We start from the raw sequence: 24,547 nt of genomic DNA, 5'->3' as shown, positions 1-24,547 counted from the left end.
GCGGGCGCGGAGTTCCCGCGGGGCGGGGCCGGCCGGATGGGGCGGCCGCTCGGCGCTCGGCTCGTCGGGTCTGGCGGCGGCGGCGGCGGCGGCGGCGGCGGCTGCGGAGCGAGGGGCCCGGCGGCGGCCGCGGACGGCGGCGGGAGGCCCAGGCGGCATCGCGCGGGGCTGAGGCGGCAGCGACGGCGGCCGGGGCCCGGGTGGCGGGGCGAGCGCGGGGCTGCGGGCGCTGCCCCCGCGGGACGGGCGCGGGGCCGGCGCCGGGGGGCGGGGGCCGGGGCCCGGGCCGGCGCGCGCGGGGGGTATGATGACCCGGCGGCGGGGCCCGGGATCCTGTCTCCTCCGCCGCCGCCTCCTCACGGCAGCCCCGGCTCGCGGCTGAGAACCACACACACCGGCGGTGAGTCGGCGCGGGGCGCGGGGCGGGCGGGCGGGGGCTCCTGGGCTCGGAGCGCCCGCGATCGGCTCCCCGCGGGGCCCCGGGCGGCGGGGGCGGGGCGCCTCTCTCCCGGGACCCCCCTCCCCGCCGGGATCGGGATCCAGGTCCCGCGGCCCGAGCGCTCCGGCCGCGGAGGGGATCGCGCCCCCGGGAAGGCGGGAGGCTCCGGGCGGGCTCGGGGGCCGCTCCCCTGCCTCCCGCCGCCTCGCTCCGGGGCGTGTTGTCCTCGGGTGACAGGGCCGCCCGGCGTCTCCGCCGCCGCCGCGGGGCCCCCGGAGCGGCCGGTGCGTGTGCATCTCCCGGGCGCCGCGGCGGCGGGTCCGATGGCGCCGCTTCGGGCCGGGTCCGGGGTCTGGAGGGCCCGGCGGCGGCGGGTGTGGGCGCCTTCCTCCCCTCCCCGCCCTGACGGCGTTCCGTCTTTAAGTTTGTCATTTTGGAAGGACGGGAGGCGGCGGGGGACCAGCCCGCCGAGTGTGCGGGCCGATCGGGAGGTCTGGCTCCGGGGAAACTTTTGCTGTGTGCCCTCACTTCCCCGACGCTTTCGTTTAAGGGAAAAACAAAACAAAACAACAGCACATTCAACCCAGGCTCCGGGGTGAGGCCCCGCGCTCTGCGGGAAGGAGGCCCTTTTTTGTTCCCAGCAACCAGGACCGGAGTCCGCGCCGGAGCGCCGGCCTGCGGGGACGCGGGCGCTTTCCTCCCTGCCGGGGGGGGGGGGGGGGGGCAGGAGAGGGGGGCCCGCACCCAGGCCCCGCTGCCCGGTCTTCCCCGGCCTACACCGCCACCCACCCGAGGGGTGCAGGTGCCCTCGTGGAGGCAGCCCCTGAGCTGCCTGCTTTGGGGACTTTTTCAGTCATTGCATCCGAGTAGTCATTCCCACGGTGGCCCTTTTCTGCCCAGAAGGTCCTCTATCTTGTTTGTTTGCCGGTAACTCGGGAACGAAAACAGCCGTGCGGCTTCCTGCTCCGACGAAGTGGGGTTAAATCCAGTGGCTGATGCCCTCAGCGAAACCTGCAATTTTGCTCTTGTTTGTGTAAAGCTATTTTTGATTCTTGGGCTGCAGTTTTGTGCGTATGTGTGCGTGTGGGGTTTTTTTTTGTGTGTGTGTGTTTTTTTTTTTTTAAGATTACAGAGGATGCAAATCATTACCAGTTTCTCTTTTCACATAGAAGCCTGAAGCTATCTGTAAAAGATATTTAAAAAATCTAGCAAGTCTCTTTACCCAATGGTGGTTATTCAGCGAGCGAGTTTGGACGTTTCCATGTAGTTGTCCCAGGGTTCTGTGCGGTAACACCGGCCTGCTGCAGGCTGTCACTGACTGGAAGATGCTGCTCCTGGTTTGAAGGAACAGGAAAAGGGCCACCTTCAACTCGTGGCTGGAACTGGAGGCGGCCACGCCAGTAAAAGCAGCTGGTGATGAAATGGTGAATAAGATCTTGTAAATATACCGGCTCCGGTCGGTAAAAGGACTTTGGCTGGTGACACGGTCGTGGTTTGTCCTAACTTTGGACATTGTCGTTTTCACGGGTTGCAGAGCGAGTTGATTGGTAACTGGAGATTTAAAACCAAACCAGCACTCCCTTCGAGAAGAAAAAGGGATGATCTCAGAATTCACGGTTCTCAGGAAAAGGGAATTCTTTTCTCCTGTGGTTTTGTGTTCACAGGCACAGCTCAGTGGTTGTGTTGGTAGAAACCAGCGAGCCAGCCCTGGGGGGTAAACTTAGGCAACTTGTTGTTAGTTACACATTGTAACCGGTCCTTTTTCCATTTGAAGTAAATTGTAGACATGCACTTCCTGATCTGCCCTGTTATTTTCATTTTCACACTGTATATATAAAGTATCCATTTTTTTTTAGTTTTTAAAAAGTTACAGTTATTAATTCCTCCGCAGTTTCTTTTTTAATATATTTTATTGATTTTGTACAGAGAGGAATGGAGAGAGATAGTTAGAAACATCGATGAGAGAGAGTCATCGATCAGCTGCCTCTTGCACACCCCCTACTGGGGATATGCCCGCAACCAAGGTACATGCCCTTGACCGGAATCGAACCCAGGACCCTGCAGTCCCCAAGCTGACTCTCTATCCATTGAGCCAAACCGGTCTCGGCCACAGTTTCTTTTTTATTGTTATGGATTTCAGAGACGAAGGGAGTAGGGGGAAAGAGAGAGAAACATCAGCGATGAGATAAAATCATTGATTGGCTGCCTCTTGCATGGCCCATACTGGGGATGGAGCCCGCAGCCCGGGCTTCTGCCCTGACTGGGAATTAAACTGTGACCTCCTGGTTCATACATGAACCATGACCTCCTGGTTCATACATAGGTCAGCGCTCAACCCCTGAGCCCCGCCGGCTGGGCCCTCCCCAGGGTCTTCCCTCACATTTCATGTTATTCTGAACGCAAGTCATCAACATTTTCCTTCGAGTGTCATTCAGCAGGCACGGATTTGCTTCTGATCCCTTTTCTGCTCTGAATCTTCCAGCTCTCCAAAGGCCGAATGTATTTTTGTAGAGCATGATTTGGCACTTTAAGCCATTTACATCCTGTTTTTATATTTCTCTTTCTCTTTGGTGTGTCATATCACCAAGCAGCACCCTAAGCTCTCGGGAGGAGGGAAAGTTGCGTGTTTCTTCTGGATTCTCTAAGGACGCCTGGTTCAGCGCTTTCCCAGAAGCCTGAGGAGAAAGAATCACAAGGCCTGAGTTCTCTGCCAGCCTCACTGCTCATTAACTCTGGAAAGCGTGGGTCTCCTTTTTCTCATCTTGCAATTAGGGAGTTTTAGAAAGCATATAAGGTCTGTTTTAGCTAAAAGAATCCCTGAACTTTTTTTTTGCCAGCGTCTTCTCCAATCCAATCCATTTTTTAATTCAGATTTTTCTCCTTACTCTAAACAGTTTTTCATTTTTTCGTGTCCCTGGCAACTGGCAATAGTTATCTCATTCATCTGAAAGCTCTTTCTAGCTTCCACCGGCCAGACGGTTTTTACCTTGCGTAGGTCCTGTTTTGCTTGGGCCTTTGCCTGCTGATCTAACCAGGGTCCCCTTTAGTGTCTGCTTCAGTGAGCTACGCTGTAGTTTGACATTCTCCTTATGCTGGAAACTCCTGAGACACAACTCTCTTTACTTCCACCTGGACAGGCCTGTAGACTCCAGAGATAGCACCTCTTTACCGAACACAAAGGCACCTGCTTTCTTGCTTTTTTTCCTGTTGCTATAGATTCATCTTCCCAAATCTAAGAGAGCTGTTGGAATTTAGGAAACAGCATCCTGCCTACAAGGAAAGCCCCCTCAGCCAGTTTACCAAAAGATGACAGAATTGGTTTCAGTGGCTGGAAGTTATAGAGTTGTGGAGTTACTTTGTCAGCTGACAGCACCTGTGTCGCACCCTGTTTTTGTGTCCTGGGTGGGGAACTGGGTGTTTCACATGGTCCCACATGAAGGAAGTGCGACAGGAAAGGGGTGGGAGCTCTGATTCAAATGATGTCCTTAGGGTTGCAAGCTTATCTTTTCCTTCAATATCACTGTATTTAGAAAAATAATTTTCTAAACACACACACACTTTTTTCCTTAAAGACATGAGACTATAATTTCTATTTTTCACCACGTATTTTTCTAATTTAGTCAAAATGACTTCTGAAATCTTAGGTTTATATAAGATTTATATTATGTTTATATATATGGAGAAGTAACGTGATCTCTCTGTAGTCATTCATTCTAGCAAACGTTTGATACATACAAGGTGCCAACCATTGTGGTAGATGCTGATGATTAAAAAGGGGGGCACTTACTCTTCTGTTGAGATTTGCCCATGACCCTTGCAGTTTGGAAGTCAACTTTTAAATAAATAATTACAGTCACATTTAGAATAAAACCCAGACCGGCCCATTAGTCACTCACTCGCCCTCGTCTCCTCTTTGGGACGTGTTGCTACTGTTTTCTCTCTTGTTTCATTCCATCCATACTGGTCTCTTCTTCAAAGAGGCCAAGAATGTGTCTTGGCACTAACTATTCTTTTTCACTTTCTCTGGCACCTTCTTGTCTGTCAGGTCTCAGTTTAAGTGCCACCATCTTATGAGGGCTTCCTTGACCACCAAATCCAGGGTCTTTCTCCTTCTTGCACCCTCACTATCATGCCATTGTGTTTTGTTTTTAGTATAAATTTATCACTAGCTGCTATTTTGTGTGTGTGTGTGTGTGTGTGTGTGTGTGTGTTTGTGTTTGTCTCCACAATAGAAAGTAGACTTATCCATCTGAAACACCTCATTCCCAGTGGCTAGAACAGTGCTAGGCAGACAGACATGCTTGTTGGTAAATGAAATAAGTAAGTACAGTGGAGTGTGTAGTAGTGGAGGATGCTATACAAACCTAGCCTCGTATGCAGTGGGCTGGGAAGGCTTTCCTGAGTGTGTCTGCTAGCATAAGGCAGCCTCAACAACATTCTAGCTGGAGGACAGTAGTTTTTCTCTCGTGTAGCAGAGAATGTCCCAGGCTGCAGTGCCCATTCCTGGTGGAGAGGAGGCTCTGCTCCACACGACCATTCAGGGACCCAGGTTCTCTCCAGCTTGTTGCTCTGCCGTCCTTGGGTGTCGGTTCATGGGAGAAGCTGGGTCTTCATGAGTTCCTACTGGCGGAGAGGGAAAGGAACATGAAAGCCTCCCCCACACATCACTTCCTATGAGAGAGAGGGACGGGACCATAGTCTGGCCTGGATGAAGGAGGAAGGAGGCTCCCATCCCAGCCAACAGCCCGTGCCGCACTGACAAGAGTGAGCTGCGGGGAGCGGAAAGGGTAAGTAGGAGTTAGCAAAAAGGAGGCTCCGGGGAAAATGAAGGTCAGAGAGGGAGCAGGATGTGTGAAGGAACTAGGGCAGCAGAAGGCAAGGCCTGCTCTAGGAACAGAGAAATGTGGTGCTTCTGGAAGAAAGGGCGGAGGAACGAGGCTACAGAACTAATCAGGGTCCAGATCTTATAAGGCCGGGGCATCCCAGCCAGAGGCTCAGGCTTTTACTTGAAGGTTTTAATGGGGGGGAAATACGCATTTTTGTCAGGTGAAGAGTGAACTGGGAGAAGGGGGCCTAAAGAGGGGCTTGGAGAGTTCAGATTGGGGGAGACAGGTTAGTTTATTGAATTGTGCAGGAAGGGTAGAGAAAAAAGGGTGGAGTAGAGAGATGCTGCTCTGATGAAAAGAGTTTTCTTGCCAAACTTGTCTTGCTTATTTTTACACAACATGTATTCTTGTGAACCTACTTTAATGATGTGAGCACTCTTTAGATATCGTGTGCTGAGAATATGTACATCTGTGTACATGTCAGCTGAAGACAAGTGCTAGAGGAAGAAACAATAAACAGGACTGATTTTAGGTTCTTTAGGTCCCAAGTGTTAAATTATACCAAAGAGGCAAAGATGATACTAAGCAAAAGCAGTAGAAATTTGTTATTGGTGCCTCCGGGAAGAGATGGAAGGTACTGAAGACCGAAGAGAAAATAATTATCTAGATTGTCATATCCAGTTGTTCTACCCCTAGTTAGGATATTTGAATTTTTAAAAAATAGATCTTTATTGATTTCAGAGAGGAAGGGGAAGGGAAGGAGAGATAGAAACATCAATGATGAGAATCATTGATTGGCTGCCTCGTGCATGCTCCCTACTGGGGACTGAGCCCACAACCCTGCATGTGCCCTTGACTGGAATTGGACCTGGGGCCCTTCGTTCTGCAGGCTGGTGGTCTATCCACTGAGCCAAACCGGCTAGGGCTTAATTCTTCATAGTAACACTAGAGGCCTGATGCACGAAATTTGTGCGAGGGGCTTGGCCCTCGCAGCTCTGGCTTCCTTGGACGGTCGTTCTGTTGTTCAGTCTAATTAGCATATTAGCTCTTTATTATATAGGATTATCCATGTAAAGTAACCTTAGTGCGGGGCACCCAGCAGATGTCGGGTAGATGTGACCATTGCAGGGAGTGGGGTAATTTTCCTGTTTCTGAAAGCCTTGGATTCTAGCAAGACTCATTTCTCTTTTTGGTAGTAAGTATAAGTACAAGCACCAGTAGCTTTTTGCCTTTTCGTTCTAGTTGGGGATCGATGCAGAGGGCAGGTTTGCCGTGGTTAGATGGTAAGTCCTTGGAGAGGCAGGTTCGAAATGAAAAGACCAGTTGAAGCTGGAGTCAAAGTGCCACATTTTCAGGAAGTCAGAGGAATAACCACTAGCTTATTGGGAGCTGTTCTCATTTGAATGGAAAATATTTGTACTGCAGTTACGTTTTGGAGGGTTTTGGACTGTGCAGGGGTCGGCGCCCTTAGCCCCTGCATTGTTCACGGGCCAGCTGTCATTTCCGTCAGAGTCGGCTGGCACACGATCCGTTTCCTACAGCGCGCGGTCTGCTCCGTGTTTTTGTTTGGGAGGTCTCCGCCGAGATACAAAATTGCCTGCCCATTTGCAAAGGCAAATTCCATGGAACATGGTACCTTCATCCTGTGTCTACAAATGGTTGTTTTTGCTGAATTTTAGAGTGTCTCATAAAGAAGAGTGTTGATTTTGTGGGCATCTTCGGTTCTGTCTGTCTTCTCTCCTGGTGCTCGTTGAGGTCAGCATGAGGCTCAGCCACACTGGAAGGCCTGGTGCCTCGGTCCTGACATTTCTGGTTGTTCTATTCCAGTGGGGGAACTTACATTTGTCTCACTGAGGAAGAATTATGTTCATTTGTGTACTTGAACTTCCCGAAACACTTTCTAGAACTTGTGCCTTTTGCAGTGCTGAATATGAAGATGGAAGCCATCCGTATCTGCTATTTTGTTTGTTGGGTGCAGAGCGGTCAGTAACATTACTTTGGTGAATGCACTATTTTTTAAAAGTGTCTAGTTATGAACACGCTCTTAAGAATTTGCTATTACGTTTTATGAATTCTTTTCAGTATTATTTTAAGGCCTCATATTCCTAGACATAGCTACAAACTGCAAACTGTGTATTCTAATTCTTTTACTAAATTCTTTTGGAAGCTCAACAGATATACAATGAAAAGCAAATTTCTCAAATTTTCTCCATTTTTAAAAATAAAATATTTCTTTATTGATTTCAGCGAGGAAGAGAGAGAGAGAGAGAGAGAAACATCAATGATGGGAGAGAATCATTGATGGTCTGCCTCCTGCACGCCCTCTCCTGGTGATTGAGCCCCCAACCCAGTACATGCCCTTGGCCGGAATCGAACAGGGACCCTTCAGTTCAAAGGCCGACCCTCTAGTCACTGAGCCAAACTGGCTATGGCAATTTTCTCCATTTCTTGCTCAATTTTATGATGACAAATGTTTTTGCAAATATTTTAATAAGTACATTTTGTAAAGGCACTAGTACAGATTTTTTTTCTGTTATTATAATTTGGTATTATGTCAGTGATATAGGTGGAACAAGTTGATTTGTAAATTTATAGCCTTGAAGTTAAATTGCATTGACTCTACCCTTTAATTTACACGTCTTTTTCTCTTCAAAACTCATATAAATTATGGAAACTCTTGTGTGAAGGAGACCCAGACCACATTTTTAGAAACTGAAGGGTTCGCTCGTTCCAGCTGTCTTGTCCAGTGCAAATGGCTTTCAGTTGCATTCAGGCATGAAGAAATGTACACACTGCTTTTTTATGTTCTGTAACATCCTTTGTCATACTTCCTTCCTTTCTAGCTGTGCGTGTTTATTCTCTTACGGCTAGTAAAATTATACCGTGTGTACTGGAGTGGAGACTTTGCCCATTTTTCTAGAACTGCACAACTAAAATGGAGGGACATGAACCAATAAAACAAGCATCTACAGTCCTGCAGTTTATTTTTAAATATATATATTTTATTGATTTTTTACAGAGAGGAAGGGAGAAAGAGAGAGAGCTAGAAACATTGATGAGAAAGAAACATCGACCAGCTGCCTCCTGCACATCCCCCACTGGGGATGTGCCCGCAACCAAGATACATGCCCTTAACTGGAATTGAACCTGGGACCTTTCAGTCCGCAGGCTGACGCTCTATCCACTGAGCCACACTGGTGTCGGCTACAGTCCTGCAGTTTAATATGAGCGGCAGGGAGGAGTCACATCACCCAGCAAATACTGAGTGTCTGTCAATTGCCAGAGTCTGTGGTAGGTTCTGGCAATATAAGCAACACACAAGACAGTTATGGTACCTGCCCCCATGGAACTTACAGTGTAGCTGGGAATGTAGTAAATAATTTGAAGGTATAAGGGAGGAACAGGTGTGACGGCAGTTTATGGTATGGGGTGGGGAGTGGTGATGATTGTCACAGGAGTGTGTGTGTGTGTGTGTGTGTGTGTGTGTGAGAGAGAGAGAGAGAGAGAGAGAGAGAACAGTTTTCCCAGCAGAGACTCTGTGTTGAGTTAGAGAGCCTTCTGAAAACGGAAAGCAGGGTGGTGTGGCTGGAGGGGAGGAATCAGGTGGGAAGGTGGTGGAAGTCGCAGCAGCGGCGTTTGGGAGAGCGCTAGGGCAGGTTGAGGATTTCGGACTTAATCCCCACAGCAGTGGAAACCTGAGAGGCAGGAGGAGAGAGAAGACTGGGCACCATCCTGATGCCTTTCTTTCTCGAAAACCAAAGAGCAGTCTTTCAGTTTGCATAGGACTCCTCCCCCCTCCCTTTTCAAGTTTCAAGATTAGTTTGGAAGCTACTGGAAGTTCCAGTGAACTTGAATAGTTCCAACAGGGGTAGAGAAAAACGGCCGATTTGAGACACACTGGGAGGAGGAATGGAAGATTGGGTTATAGATCAGACGGGGCGGGGGGGGGGGGGGGGGGGGAGAGGGTGAGTCAGGGTAACAACAGTCAGTGAGTCCCAGGCACTGTTACATGCGTTCAACCTGTAGATTCTCACAAGAGCCCTGCCAGGTGGATATCGCTGCCAGTATTCATAGATGGAGAAACACTCACTGTCTCCCTGATCTCCCTGCAGGTGCTGGGTGTGTGGTGGGGTCTCATAACCGGGGTAGAGACCTGGGGTGGGGTCAGGCTCCTAAGCTGAATCTCGGACATGTTGAACGTGAGGTGTCTGTAAGACACCCAGGTGGCAGCAGAGTGGTGGTTTAGAAATCAGAATTTGGGGGCCTCGGGTGGGTAGCTCAGTGGGTTAGTAAGTAAACAAAAGAGGTTTGTCCTTCGGTCATAGGAAGCGTATTTGGGAAAATGTATCCAATCAAACGCAGCCAGCTGTGTTTCCTGGTGGCCTTTCTAACCCAGAAGCCGTGAACGGAGGTCTGATGCTTCCTGTCTCCACGCAGGTATGGCCTCACAGCTGCACTTCTCCCCCCCATCAGTGTCGTCGAGTGGCTTCTGCAGCGCCAAGAAGCTGAAGATAGAGCCCTCCGGCTGGGATGTGTCTGGCCAGAGCAGCAGCGACAAATACTACCCTCACAGCAAGCCGCTCCCGGCCGCCCCAGGGCCGGCCAGCTCCTCTCACCAGGTAGCCAGCTTCAGCATCCCCGCCTATGACCAGGGCCTCCTCCTCCCAGCGCCCGCCGCGGAGCACATCGTGGTCACGGCCGCCGACAGCTCGGCCAGCGCGGCCCCGGCCACCTTCCAGAGCAGCCGGAGCCGGCCGCACCGGAGCGCCGTGTCCCTGCTGGAGCCCTTCCAGAAATGCGGCCTGAAGCGTAAGAGTGAGGAGGTGGACGGCGGCGGCAGCGTGCAGATCATCGAGGAGCACCCCCCGCTCATGCTGCAGAGCAGGACCGCGGTGGGTGCCGCTGCCACGACCACCACCGTCACCACCAAGAGCAGCAGCGCCAGCGGGGAGGGCGACTACCAGCTGGTCCAGCACGAGATCCTGTGCTCCATGACCAACAGCTACGAGGTCCTGGAGTTCCTGGGCCGGGGCACGTTCGGGCAGGTGGCCAAGTGCTGGAAGCGGAGCACCAAGGAGATCGTGGCCATCAAGATCCTGAAGAACCACCCCTCCTACGCCAGGCAGGGCCAGATCGAAGTGAGCATCCTCTCCCGCCTGAGCAGCGAGAATGCCGACGAGTACAACTTTGTCCGCTCCTACGAGTGCTTCCAGCACAAGAACCACACCTGCCTGGTGTTCGAGATGCTGGAGCAGAACCTGTACGATTTCCTGAAGCAGAACAAGTTCAGCCCGCTGCCGCTCAAGTACATCCGGCCCATCCTGCAGCAGGTGGCCACGGCCCTCATGAAGCTCAAGAGCCTCGGTCTGATCCACGCCGACCTGAAGCCCGAGAACATAATGCTGGTCGACCCGGTGCGCCAGCCCTACCGAGTGAAGGTCATTGACTTTGGCTCCGCTAGTCACGTGTCCAAGGCCGTGTGCTCCACCTACCTACAGTCACGCTACTACAGGCAAGTGGCCAACGCCAAACACCTTGTCTTGGGCTCTAGCTCTGTCTTTCTAGTTAATATATATCATAGAAGGCTACATAGAACGATGCATGTATTTACCGTTCCCAAGATTGAAACAGGATAATGTCTTAGTTTATTTTTCAGTGTGCGGTATTCCCATAAGCAACATTACTTTAAATCTGAAATCTTTTTAACACTAGAAGAATTGTGTGATTCTGAAGCTTGTTCCTAGTTGAATTATATAATTGACCCTTGAACAACATGGCAGTTAGGGGGAACCTGCATATAACTTTTGACTCCCCCCCCAAAACTTAAATTGTTCTGTAGGGGGTTACTTCCAGGACATTGCAGATAACAAAATTCACAGGTGCCCCTGAATAATATCCCACTGTACGTACAGACCATATCTTGTTTATCCACTCATTTGGCAGTGGATACTTGTTTATTTTTACATTTTTACATTTTTGGCTACATTTTGGCTATAATAATAAAAGGGTAATATGCTAATTAGACTGGATGTCATTCCAGACATCCTTCCTGATAAAGCCTGGTTCCTGGGTGCCTGCTGGCAGCTGGAGGGAAGCCTGGGTCCCAAGTGCTGGAGGGAAGCCAGAGCCAGGCGCAGGGGGAAGGAAGGCCTTCTCTTGCACGAATTTTCGTGCATCGGGCCTGTAGTTATGAATAATGCTGTGGTGACATTGGTATTCAATTGCTTCAGTGTCTGTTTTCAGTCCTTTCGGGTTTAGTGCTAGAATAGAATGGCTGGGTCACATGATAGTGCTGTGTTGAACTCTTGGAGAAACCACCAAGCTGTGTTCCAGCTGCTGCACGATTTTGCATTCCCGCCAGAAGTGCATGCGAATTCTCATGTCTCCACATCTTCACCAACAGTTGTTACTTTCTGCGGTTTTTGTTTGTTTGTTTTTGATAACTGTCATCCTTGTATGCATGAAAGGATACCTCATTGTGGTTTTGATTTGCATTTCCCCAATGATTAGTGATGTTGAACATCTTTTCATGTACTTATTTATTATTTAAGGCCAGCTGTATGTCTTCTTTGGAGAAATGCCTGTTCAAGTCCTTTGTTCATTTTTTAATTTGGGTTGTTTTTTGTTGAGTTGTAAGAGTTCTTTATATATTCTGGGTATTAATCCCTTATCAGATATATGATTTGCAGGGTTTTTTCTCTCCCATCCATGGGGTTGATTTTTCACTGTTTTTTTTTGTTTGTTTGTTTTTCCTCAAAATTTTTAAACTGTGATGAAGTCCAATTTGTTTTTTCTTTTGTTGCCTTTACTTTTGGTATCACTTCCAAGAAATCATTGCCAAACCAATGTTATGAAGCTTTTCTTCTGTGTTTTATTATAAGAGTTTTATAGTTGTAGCTCTTATATTTAGGTATTTGATCCATTTTGAGTTAATTTTTTTAAAGTAAGGGTCTAGTTTCATTCTTTTGCATGTGGATATTCAATTTTCCCAGCACCGTTTGCTGAAGAAACTATCTCCATTGAATGGTCTTGACACTCCTTCAACTGTGTATACGAGAGTTTATTTCTGGACTCTGTTCCTCTCCATTGGTCTACATGTTTGTCTTTATGCCAGTACCACACTGTTTTGATTACTTGTAGCTTTGTAGTAGGTTTTGAAATCAGGAAGTAGGAGACCTCCAGCTTTATTCTCTTTCAAGATTGTTCGGTTATCTCAGGGAATCTCAAGATCTTAAGAATATTTGCATGGTCTTTCTCTTTCTGCAAAAAACCTCATTGACTTTGGATAGGTATTGCACTGAATCTGTAAATCACTTTGGTTAGTATTGCCATTTTAACAATATTGTCTTCCAGTCCATACTTATCTATTTTTTTCTTTATAGTTCTATAAAACAATGATATTTCTTACTTAAATGAGATAAAGAAATTCCTAGAGCCTTTGATTTGTAGTTTCATGTTGCTCTAAGCAACTTGACTAATTTTGAGACTCTCACCTCCATTTATTTTTTCATGACTTGGGAGAGTTAGGTTCCAATTATTTTTGCTTTTAATATTCTCCTTTGAGCAATCCGACGACCGGCCCCCCCCTCCCCCCCACACACACGTGTACAGCACATTCACAGGTGCACCGAAGAATTCAGTTCTGTGTCTTTATTTTGAGCTCTGGGGAAGTAAGGAGAGCACAGCTGAGAGGTGAGGGCTTTCTTGATCTTTTATCTTGTCAGTGCCTGCAGGTGTTTTACTGTTTGTCTGCCCTGTCAAAGACAAGGGCAAGGTCTGAAGCCCTTTTAAGATTGAAAAAGAGCAGTTGAGATAAGAATTATTTATGAAATAAATTTTTTTTTTTTTTTTGCTTTTAAATATATTATTATTGATTTCAGAAAGGAAAGGAAAAGGAGAGAGAGTCTTTGATGGGCTGCCTCCTGCATGCCCCCTATTGGGGATCGATCCCTAACTGGGCATGTGTCCTTGACTGGAATTGAACCTGGGACTCTTCAGTGCTCTAGCCTCTGAACCAACCAGCTAGGGTAATGAAATAATTTTGGGTGGAATTTTCTCATAAAAGGTAAAGGAGATTTGAGGGATTAAACAGTTGCTATCTTTGGTGGTTGAGTTTACGCACTAAGGTTTCCATGCTCATGTGCTCAATGCTTCCACATTCTGAACAAAGCTGAGGTCACAGTTTGTTCTGTCTGGAAGGACAAGGCCTGCAGAAGGAATGCGTATTTTCACTTTGTCCTAGGACAAACAATCCGGTTTTATCCGACAGTGAAACTGCAGCTTAATCTAAGCCACAGATGCAGGAAGTTTGCCTTTATGTAACAGCTCTGATCTAGCACGGCTGACGCCTCTACCATGGACAGGAAGCGACAAGTGTGTTCGTGAAAATGAGCGGAGAGCGATGGCTGGGAAGTGACTCTGACCTCAGCTTGCTCTGGGTTCAGGTGGCATAAAGCTTTACGACCTTGGGGAATTCTTCAGTGTAAAGAAGGTTGAGATTGGGAAATCAAAAGGCAGGCATCGCTCTTTCTGCCACCTGGCTTTGGTAATTAGAGCCTGCTTCGTGTTTGTTCTTTAAGGATGGGATGTATCTTCAAAGAGGAGACCAGCATGTCTGAAGTGCAATTAACGCCATTTTTGTACTGAAGTGCATACTGCCAGTTTTGTTTCCCTCTCTTTCCTGTGCTTTAATAGGTAATCTTTTTTACTGCCCAGCTGGTGGACCATCAGAGCTGGAAAGGCATCTAGGAGAGTAATTATCTAACTCAGCCTCCGTATTTCACAGATGAAGCAGAACCAGAATTTCAGAGTCTAGAGTTTATAGTAAGGGATTGAGAAATACTGGAGGCCAAGGGGCAAGATGATACAGTACCGAAAATATTGGCAAGAATTATCATCTGAATTCCAAGATGAAAACATTCCGTCTTTAGAGATGCGCATGCTCTCATGATTCCTTGCCATTCAGTGTCTTAGATGAGGCTAACATTTCTAGGAGTAACGATAGTGAGAAGTGCTTCAGAGGACTGAACAGCCTTCTTTTTATTTTATTTTGACTGCCTTCATTTTTTTTCTTTTGATACCTTTTTGTATGGTAGATGGTAGAGCTTACTGTTCTGAGTGAGCTTCGCTGGAAATCCTTAGCTGCTTTTATGACTCCAGAGGCAGGGCGAGGCCAAACAAAAACCAATTCCAGCCAGTTCCAAAGGCTTTGGGCTTTTTAGCTTGTTTGCTTAATAGGGTTGGAGGGCTGGAATTAGTGTTCTTAGTTTCTCTGAAAGCTCAAGTTTTATCACAGGTCACTGCTACCTTTTTAGGGAAGTGAGTTATTGGGCGCTGGCCTCTCCCTGGGACCTAGCCTTTGGGTTTTAAAATGTCCCCCGGTCGCAGTGGGAACGGCAGGATCCGGCCGTGCTCTTCTGCGGATGCTTAGTTATGCTCCGAGTCCAGTTTTCACTTTGGCGCACAGCCATCTGCCTTCTCCCTGCAGCTGTTTTTGGCACTGTCATGAACTTGGAAATTAATAATTCTACTCACTAAAAGTAAAATGTTGTTCCCTTTCAGTTTTAGAAAAGCTTTTATGTCTCTGGGTCCTCGTACCCTCAAACTTGTGCTGTCTTCAAACGTGCCGGAGTGGTTGGGGTTTAATTGAACTCTGAAATTCCATCAGGGATGTGGCTCTCGCCACCTGCAGCAGGAATGGCGCTTTTGATGGTTGTTTCTCTGGCTAACAAACCACAGCTCATTCATATCAAATAGCACAAAAACGGTCCATTAAAAGTTCCACCCACTGCTGTCACATAGTATAAGTCTCAACAGGCCTGGATCTTTTGCTGTTTTTCTGCAAGGTCAGGAAAGCTTCTAGACTCTGTAGAGCCCTCTCATTTACCCTGTTTTCTTAGAAAATAACTTGGGGAGGATATTCTTATTTAGGGAAATATCTCGACACCTTCCCCCACTCAGTCTCTGCTCGCCCCCCTCCACACACACCCAGGAAGCTCATTACTTGAAGGTACAGTTTGGGATGTGGGCGCTCCACAAGGAGACGCAAGATCTGCTTTTCCATTTTCCTCCCCTTAAATGAGGGATCTGGACCTGGTGTCCTTAAATATTCAAATGCCATGACTTGTAAGAAGAAAGGAAGTTATAGGGAGAAGGCGCTAAAGTGTTTAAGAGCTCAGACCTTGGCTCAGGCCTGCCTGGACTCCATCATCTAGTCACTGTGTGGCCTTGGGCCACTCACTTAACCCTTCCATGCTGTCAGCCATGGTATCTCTGTAGAACGCATTTCTGTCCCAAAGAGGGATTTATTGACCAAGCCATTTAATTGATTTTTCCATAATTAAAAGGTGCTAAGTAAAAAATAATAATTCTCCAATTCATTATTTATGATTTCAAAATTCAGAAACCTCTAAAAACTAAAAATCTTTTCCTAAATTTGGTATAAACTCATTGATTGGAAAAATCTGACTTGAACCAGTATAAGGCAATTGGAAGTCTTTATTTAGCTGACTTAGTATGACTGCTCATATGTTTTGTTGCAGAAATATCAATGTGCTTGATTCTGAGAACTTCCCTAAACTCCTTTGAGATTATTCTGTGATATATAGTATATTCATCATAATACCTTTCTGAAATTAAAGAAATTCTGAATGCCAAAACATGTGTGACCCCAAGAATTTCAAATGACAAAGATCGTTTTCAGTTTCATTAAATCAGTGTATCTTTAGTTGATAACTAAAACAGAATTTAGTCAATACTGTTCATTTTCCCAAATAACGTGTATCTTTTATCAACAATTTTTGTTTTTGCTAGAGCCCCTGAAATTATTCTCGGATTGCCGTTTTGTGAAGCCATTGACATGTGGTCGCTGGGCTGTGTGATAGCTGAGCTGTTCCTGGGTTGGCCTCTCTATCCTGGTGCTTCGGAATACGACCAGGTAAGAGCGTGCATTCGTTTTTTTAACGAACAGCATTTTCTCCACCTGCTTCTTATTCTGAAGTTATGTTTGCAATTCTTCAATTAAATGGGAATTGTATTTTATGTTAGATTGGTACTTTCCCAGATCTGTAATGATTTATTAGAGAACTCACTTTGGTTAACAAAGGCATCTTGTGAGTGAAGACATGAAAGCAAAGTAAGGATGAGGAATTGAGATTTTAAGAGTGAACTTTGGCTCCTTCACACCTGTTACTTCTTTCATACATGACATGCTCTGAAGGGGGTGCTCTCGGCATGCTGAAACACTTTGGGCCCCAGAGGCCCGGATGTAGCGGGTCTCTGTAGGCCTGGCTTTAGGAGGGCAGTCAGAGGACTGGGAAAGTGTTGCGATAAATGGCCGTGTCTCAAACAGACAAGCCTCAGAAGATAGGCTACATTTCCTAAAGAGCTGGTCCTGAGGGGAACAGGTTTGCCATGGAAATAAATTGCAAATTCTAATTTTTTGTTCTTGAAAAGAAGTGGTCTAACCATTTATGCTTTAATCTCGTTAAGGGCAGTGACTGTTTCATTCCACCAGTGTATCATCTGCTGACATGTGTCTTGCACATAGTAGGTATATAGGTATAGAAGAGGGTGATTGTTTTAGTTTTCTTTCCTTTTTTCTTTTTTTTTTGAGAAATAAATGGTTATCTGTTATTGAAAGGCAAAAAGAGCAAATAGTCCTTTTCCTATTCAGCCTAGAATTTTGACTCCTCAATCTATTGAGAATACTAGTATGTAACATTTACCAACTTCTAAAAATATGACTCTTTGGACATGCCTTTGAGGGAAACATAAAAAACAAGTTAACTCCTGTCGTAAGTAACCTGTTAGGTTGTGCTTTGGAATTTTTTCCACCTTCTACCTTGAGAGGAACAAGTCAGCTTCCTTATTTTCTTTTATTTTAATTAATTTAAATTCTATATTATTAAAGCAGCTTCCTTATTTTACAACAACAAAGAAGTATGTGGGAGATGAAATGACGCAAAAACCACAGTTGGTTGAACTGAGCTTTTGATTCTCGTTTTTGGGTTTTAGACCTTTTTGAGAATCTGATGAAGCTATGGATCTTCTCAGAAAAATATGCTCACCGTGTTTTGTGTACACATTTAAGAGATTCATGGGCCTCTACTTAAGAAACTTTGCTCTGAGCAGTGACAGCCTCCGAAGTGCCATTCCTAGCCCAGCAGTTTACTGGCATCCTTCAGCCTTAGGAAACAGATTGCCATTGTAACATTTCCTAGCAAGAGGAACCAAATAAAATTAAATTTAGAAGCTAAGGCACAGCTGGGGCTTTCCTTGAAAAAAAAAAAAAAATAACCTGGTAGCTTGGAGAATTTTTGTTTGGTGCATAAATGTGCAACTGTGGTCGGTAGGAGGAAAGCACAGTTGGTTGCACCAAGCTGAGTAAGTAGGATGCTGTTGTCATAGAGCAGGGAGGGGGCTGTGGGGGACAGTTTATCTTGTATCTGGTTGTATGAGAGATTTCTTGCAGCATCCTTATTCTTACAGCTAACTTTTTTTTTTAAGCAACTTTATTGGATATAACCCACATATCACATAATTCAGCCATTTAAAGGGCACAGTTCAGTGGTTTCAGTATGTTCACAGGGTTGTGAACCGTCACAACATGAGCTGCCAATCCTCATTCTCCCCCAGGCCCTGCCCTAGGCACTTGTTGGTGAAGAACTCAGAAACTTAGGCTCATCAATTTTATTTTTATTTTATTTTTTAAATATATATTTTATTGATTTTTTTACAGAGAGGAAGAGAGAGGGATAGAGAGTTAGAAACATTGATGAGAGAGAAACATCGATCAGCTGCCTCTTGCACATTGGGTATATAGGTATATATGGACGAGTGTATCTTCTGACCATTTATGCCCTCATGCCTCTTGAATATACGTCTTTTTCTCCACTGCCACTCCCCAGTCCAGGCTGTCTTATTCGTGGACCTGGGCTGCCATGTCCTCCTCTCCCGCTGTTTATTCCCGCCTCCCTTCAGTGTGTTTCCCAGAGATTTCTTCCACACAAACCTGATCATTCCGCTGCCCACTCTCCAGCGGCCTCCCCTCACTGTTAGAATAAAGGGCTGTCCTTCCCTCGGCCTCGGAGCCCCTCCCTGGCTGTCCGGGCCCTTCCGGTCTTTCTCTCGACGGGCCTCACACTGTTTCTTGTTGGTTTTCATACTTCAGCCCTCTTGGCATCATCGCAGCTCCGCTTCCTTCCACACAGCCTTGCACATAGTTCTCCGCCTGCAGCTTCCCCACAGCCGTCCTTCCATCGGGCAGCGTCTCGTCATTCATCAGCCCGAGTGTCCCTTCCTCAAGCAGCTTTTCCTCTCCGGTCCCCGGCTAGCTCGGGTTCCTTTTTAAGTATTTTTAGGGAAGCCTACTTATTCCGGTTTGAATTATGCATTCACCGTCCGTCTTTCTCACTAGTCTGCAAGGTCTATGAGAGCAGGAACCATTTCTATCTTTAAAGTCACCACTGCCAGGCGCAATAAATACTTGTTGAAAGAATGAAGGAATATATGCTATATATATAGTTATGTTCCAAGTATAAATTTATGGCTGTACTTAAGATAAGGAGCATATATACAGTATTTCATCACATCTACAACATCACTGATTAAGCTGCTCAGATATGCAACACCCCTAATTAAAAGATGCACCATTTTTCTGTACCTCTAAGAAAAAATGCTGCCAATTGAACTATGACATTATCAGCTGTAAGACATATCCTGTTCAAAGATGTGAATATCAAAAACTGTGTCTCTTAGAACCAGTGAAATGTAGTAATTTAAAAGAAAAAGCAATTATATTTAATTTGTAATCTGCTTTTTCTATTTAGTGTATTGCAAACTATACATGTTAACAAATATTTGTCTACCCTATCATTTTAAATGTCTGCATAGTATTTCATTGTACAGGTCTTATTCTGTACTTAAAAAAATATTTTACCTCTTACATGCAAAAGAAGTTTCCACTTAAACTTTTTTATTCACATTTGAAAAGTCTTCTGTTTTACTCATGCTGTGTTTTGGTTTTCACAGTTTCTGAGTAATTTCCTGCTGTTATCTAAAATTGTCTCAGGATAGATAAGCATACCAGATTGTGCCTGCAGGTCATAGTTGGCTTACCTGTGCTTTATACTCTTAAAAATTGGTGAGGACCCTAAAGAGCTTTATTTATATAGCATATACTGACTTAGTATTTAAAACTGAAGATGGGGGAAGAAGGAGAGGGATAGATAGGAAGTAAGATTTATTTCCTTGCTTACAAGTTTTTCTCTAATTTTATCTTAAGTATAGCCATTCATATAAGGAGTATTATTATGAAAATAATCTTTTTACTTCACACTTCCCCCCCCTCCCAAAAGGGTCTTGGGGTTAGACCCCCGTAGGAGTCCCCAGATCATGTTTGGGAATTGCTGGCCTAGTTTGTAGTAGGTGTTCGATAAATGTTGAATGTATGAACACAGCACTTATAGAGAAGCTAAATTAAGCTTGAGTTTATGGTACAAGAAACAAGCTCTGTGACATTCTAGAGTCGGGCAGTTGACCAGGAGCTAGAGTAGCCAAGGAAGAAAGAGGTTTATAGAAATTTTTCCTAATCATTTTAATTTGATAATGTATCAAAAACCGAAACCAAAAATCCTTGGTAATCCATGAAGTATAATTTCTTGAAAACCATTCTGTTCTGTCCTAGAAAATATTTCCTAAAGTTTTCTGAACTTTGTATCAGAAATTGACAGAGAGAGAGAGAGAGAGAGAGAGAGAGAGAGAGAGAGAGAGATTGCACACAAATTTTTGAAACTGATACAGTAACAAGGAAGTTTCTGAATACATGTTTGGGAATTACTTCTGAGTGCTTTAGCTTATATATTTGTCTTTATAGATAAATTTCATTTGTATTTGCCAACGACTTAACTTCTTTTTGATAGCTTCCTTTTTTTTTTTTGCCTAGAGCTAATAATGTTTTAGTGTAAAAGTTCTTTAAAATCTTTCTTTTCATTCCAAGTCAATGTTTTGATGTTTCAGATTCGTTACATTTCGCAAACACAAGGCCTGCCTGCTGAATATCTTCTCAGTGCCGGGACCAAAACCACCAGGTTTTTCAACAGAGATCCTAACTTGGGGTACCCACTGTGGAGGCTTAAGGTCAGTCTCCCCTGCTGGACACCCAGACCTGTCTTCTCACGCTCAAGTTCAAAGTTTGTGAATGTTTTACTTTTTTTTTTTAAGGTTACATCACTTTTCCTGGTTGGTTATCAAAGTTTATTCTTGAGGTGGAGGAGGAAAAGGGGTAGGGGTAAATATACGTTTACAGGAGGGAACACTTTGAAAAATTATTTTATTGTACCCTTTCCCTTAATTAAAAAAACAAAGCTTTAAATGCACGTTCAGTTGGCAAGGTTATTTTGAATATTTGAACCCACTGTTGAGAAAGGGAGAGTATGTATGTACTCACCATTGAGTCTTATAAACTAGAGTAATACATAATGACTGTTTTTTAGAGGATTCTCAATAAATATGACAAAGCAACATAATTTCCTAACTGCCCACAGTAAGTCCTGCTATATTTTCTTTAAACAAATATCTGCTTTTTACATCAGAGCCCGTTCCGTTAACTTGAGAGATCCCTGAATAATTTGATTAACCCTGTGACTCTCTGCCTGGGTCTTTGAATAGTTAGCGTTTGAAATAGCATCTCGTTTGAAGGAGCTGAAAGAGAAAATGGAAGCGGGACCGGGGCGTCCTCGCTGCCTGCACATGTACTTTTGGACAAGGTGGCTTCATCTCCAGGCCACATCTCTGCGCGGGAAGGTCTTCTAGTTGCAAATTACTTTCGTGGTTGTCGTCTCTGGTTGGCAAGGAGACGGCACTTGTTTCTTTGTGTTCTGGCTTTTCATAGAATAAAATGTGGAAATAATATAAAGAAGGGATTTTTTTTTAAAAAAAAATCTGTATTTTATAGACTCCTGAAGAACATGAATTGGAAACTGGAATCAAATCAAAAGAAGCTCGAAAGTACATTTTTAATTGTTTAGATGACATGGCGCAGGTGAGTAGAGTATCTTTCAGGCATTTACATATCTCTGTTCAGAGCCATACTTCTGTTGGTTATAGTGAAGGCTGAAATCTGTTATCTTTTAGTATATGTCTTCATTTTTCACAGAAAAAAATGCATTGATAGTTTGCCCTGTAATAAAATAACATTTGAATCCTAACAAAGGATACTTTTATATGTTTTTTTCTTGCTTTTGTTAAACTGGTTTTACTACATGTCATAATTCTTAAAAAGATATTTTATTGATTTTTAGAGAGAGAGAAAGAGAATCATCGATGTGAGAGTGAAACATTGATCAGCTGCCTCCTGCATCTTCCTCTCCCTCACCAGGGAATCAAACCGGCAGCCTTTCAGTGCAACAGTCAATGCCCAAATGACTGGGTGACACCTGTCAGGGCATTGTCAGTATTTTGATATATTGTTTGTGAAAGTTTCTTTCTTGTCCATTTTCTCTACTAAATAAATACAGGATGTCCCTAAGAAATGTATACATGCTTTGCATCATTGATAATTCCAGTGGGTTAAAGATGAAAAGAAAAATATCAACTGAGCTATCAGCTGTTAAAGTCTATATACATTTTTTGGGGACACCCTACTTATTAAGAGCTAACATTTATTGAGCATTATTATGTCCCAAACTCTAGTTAAACACTTTGTACTTATGTCGTTCAATTTTTTTAACAATAGAAACTTATATTTAAGTAATCATAGTCATTTTTTGCTTAACTTGTTTGATTCAGATTTTGAATGAACAGAAAATTAGTTAGCTTTATTCTACCTACATACTCTACCAGATTGAAGATTTTAAATAAGAAGAGCTTCCACCTTTGAAAGTGATTAGTCTAATAAAAATAATTTCCTCAAAAATGTTTGAGTACTGTATATAGTTTGGGGAGAAAGCAGATAGTTGGTGGTAGCATTAAAGATTAAGTAACGAAGCATCATGTTTCTTAATTTTCCCGGGAAGGTGAACATGTCCACAGACTTAGAAGGAACAGACATGTTGGCAGAGAAGGCGGATCGCAGAGAATACATTGACCTGTTAAAAAAAATGCTAACAATTGATGCAGATAAGAGAATTACTCCTCTGAAAACGCTTAACCATCAGTTTGTAACCATGACTCACCTTCTGGACTTTCCACATAGCAATCAGTGAGTATGGCATGGTTTGGGGCATTTTACCCTTATGTGCTCATCTGTTGTGTTACCATCTAATAGGTAAATGGAAATACCACGTGAGCAGCAGCTTTGGGGCTTACGTATTTGGCTCACTGATGCTTTTTCTTTCTCATTGAAAAATTAGCAATTAAAAATCAGATATGTATGTTTCCCTATGGTTATAAAAACTCTTATTCATTTGATCTGAAAATACTCGGGCCCGGCGGGAGGCCAGGAGGAGGATGTTGATCCATATTCATCTTGAGTTATTTTCATCTGTTCAAATCTCAGCATTCATTTCAATGAACCTTTCATCTCTTTTTTTAGTGTTAAGTCTTGTTTTCAGAACATGGAGATCTGCAAGCGGAGGGCTCACATGTATGATACAGTGAGTCAGATCAAGAGTCCCTTCACGACGCACGTGGCCCCAAATACAAGCACAAACCTGACCATGAGCTTCAGCAACCAGCTCAACACCGTGCACAATCAGGTAAATGCTTTTGGAAACGCAGGAAACTGGTAAGAACATCAGTCTTGGCTTCGATGGTCTTATTGCTGCTTAAGAATTTTCTACCTGGCAAAGGTGATGCTAGCCAGGGTAGACTGATAATACTCATCAGTCATGTGCTGACAGAAGTTAAATCATTGTCAAATAAACTTAGCCTGGCTATTGTACTCCTTACTGCTGTTAGTCGTACTGACTTAAGCCAAATGACTCTGTTGGAAGGATTTTATATGTCTCGGTACAGTAATTTTTTATATGCTGAACTGGAGTCCCAGAACTTACTCATCTATTCAGTGGAAGATTGTCCCATTGACCATCTTCACGCACTCTCCCCTTCCTGTCCCTGCTCTGCCCGGCACCCACCAATCTACTTTCTGCCTCTATGAGTTCAGTTGGGTCCCTCCAATAATTAACTTCAAGAGTGGTTTGCATATAAGTTTTCTGATTTCTTATCTAGGTCTATTTTTAAATGAGATTTGGTGGAATTCAGCAACATTTTGCATAGAAAGGAGTGATAGGGGCTTATATAACCTCAACCAGTACAGGACCATTTTTTATGCTTTTTTTTTTTTTTATCCTCACGGGAGTATATATTTATTTACTTTTATTTTTTAAAATATATTTTATTGATTTTTTTTACAGAGAGGAAGGGAGAGAGATAGAGAGCTAGAAACATCGATGAGAGAGAAACATCGACCAGCTGCCTCTTGCACACCCCCAACCGGGGATGTGCCCACAACTAATGTACATGCCCTTGACCGAAATCAAACCTGGGACCCTTCAGTCCGCAGACTGAGGCTCTACCACTGAGCCAAACCAGCTTTGGCAGGAGTATATATTTATTGATTTGAGAGAGAGAGAAAGAGACATCGATCAGTTGCCTCCCATCCACACCCCTCCCTACCAGGGATCAAGCCCAGAACCTAGGTACGTGCCACGATGGCGAGTCAAACCTGAAACCTTTTGGTGCATAGGACGGTGCTCCAATCAATTGAACCCCAGGCCAGAGCCCGCTTTTTCTTCTTTGTGTTCATATTCAACCTTATAACACGTCTTAAATATAGAGACTGCATTACATTTTAACACCTGAAGTTTTTCTGGATAGATTCCCTGTGTATAAAAATATTGCTCTCTCTGTACCAGTGTACAACTCTAATCCTTTTGTTTTTAGGCCAGTGTTCTAGCTTCCAGCTCCACGGCAGCAGCTGCTACTCTGTCTCTGGCTAACTCGGATGTCTCCCTGCTGAACTACCAGTCGGCTCTGTACCCGTCGTCTGCAGCCCCGGTGCCTGGCGTGGCCCAGCAGGGCGTCTCCCTGCAGCCCGGAACCACGCAGATCTGCACGCAGACAGACCCCTTCCAGCAGACCTTCATAGTCTGTCCGCCCGCTTTCCAGAGTAAGGCCCTGCGGTCTATGTCAGACTTGCCTGCTTCAGGCAGATCCTTGTTAGTTTTAACTCTCTCTGATTACGAAGTTAACTAAAATTAACAAAGTGGATTTACCTTTTTTTTAAAATTTTATCTAATTTGGTACTATCTGACACTTGACAGGAGTCCAATTAATGTTTCCT

The 24,547-nt window shown here is 44.8% G+C and overlaps 1 protein-coding gene across 4 annotated transcripts in view; it reads left to right on the top strand.

Annotated features, from left to right (window-relative positions):
• Positions 1–239: 239 nt before the first annotated feature.
• Positions 240–24,547, top strand: part of HIPK1 (homeodomain interacting protein kinase 1) — a 39,520-nt gene continuing 15,212 nt past the window's right edge. For all 4 annotated transcript variants that reach the window (XM_045586854.1, XM_036452836.2, XM_036452835.2 and 1 more), the window contains exons 1-8: positions 240–400; positions 9,703–10,777; positions 16,078–16,201; positions 20,284–20,403; positions 21,221–21,307; positions 22,281–22,465; positions 22,799–22,961; positions 24,148–24,373. In XM_045586854.1, the coding sequence (XP_045442810.1) occupies positions 9,705–10,777; positions 16,078–16,201; positions 20,284–20,403; positions 21,221–21,307; positions 22,281–22,465; positions 22,799–22,961; positions 24,148–24,373 (1,978 nt within the window). In that variant the 5' untranslated portion in view covers positions 240–400; positions 9,703–9,704. The remainder of the gene's footprint in view (positions 401–9,702; positions 10,778–16,077; positions 16,202–20,283; positions 20,404–21,220; positions 21,308–22,280; positions 22,466–22,798; positions 22,962–24,147; positions 24,374–24,547) is intronic.

The sequence above is a fragment of the Pipistrellus kuhlii genome, unplaced genomic scaffold, assembly GCF_014108245.1.
Source record: "Pipistrellus kuhlii isolate mPipKuh1 unplaced genomic scaffold, mPipKuh1.p scaffold_m20_p_24, whole genome shotgun sequence".
NCBI lineage: Eukaryota > Metazoa > Chordata > Mammalia > Chiroptera > Vespertilionidae > Pipistrellus > Pipistrellus kuhlii.
This window is presented reverse-complemented; position numbering and strand designations above follow the sequence as displayed.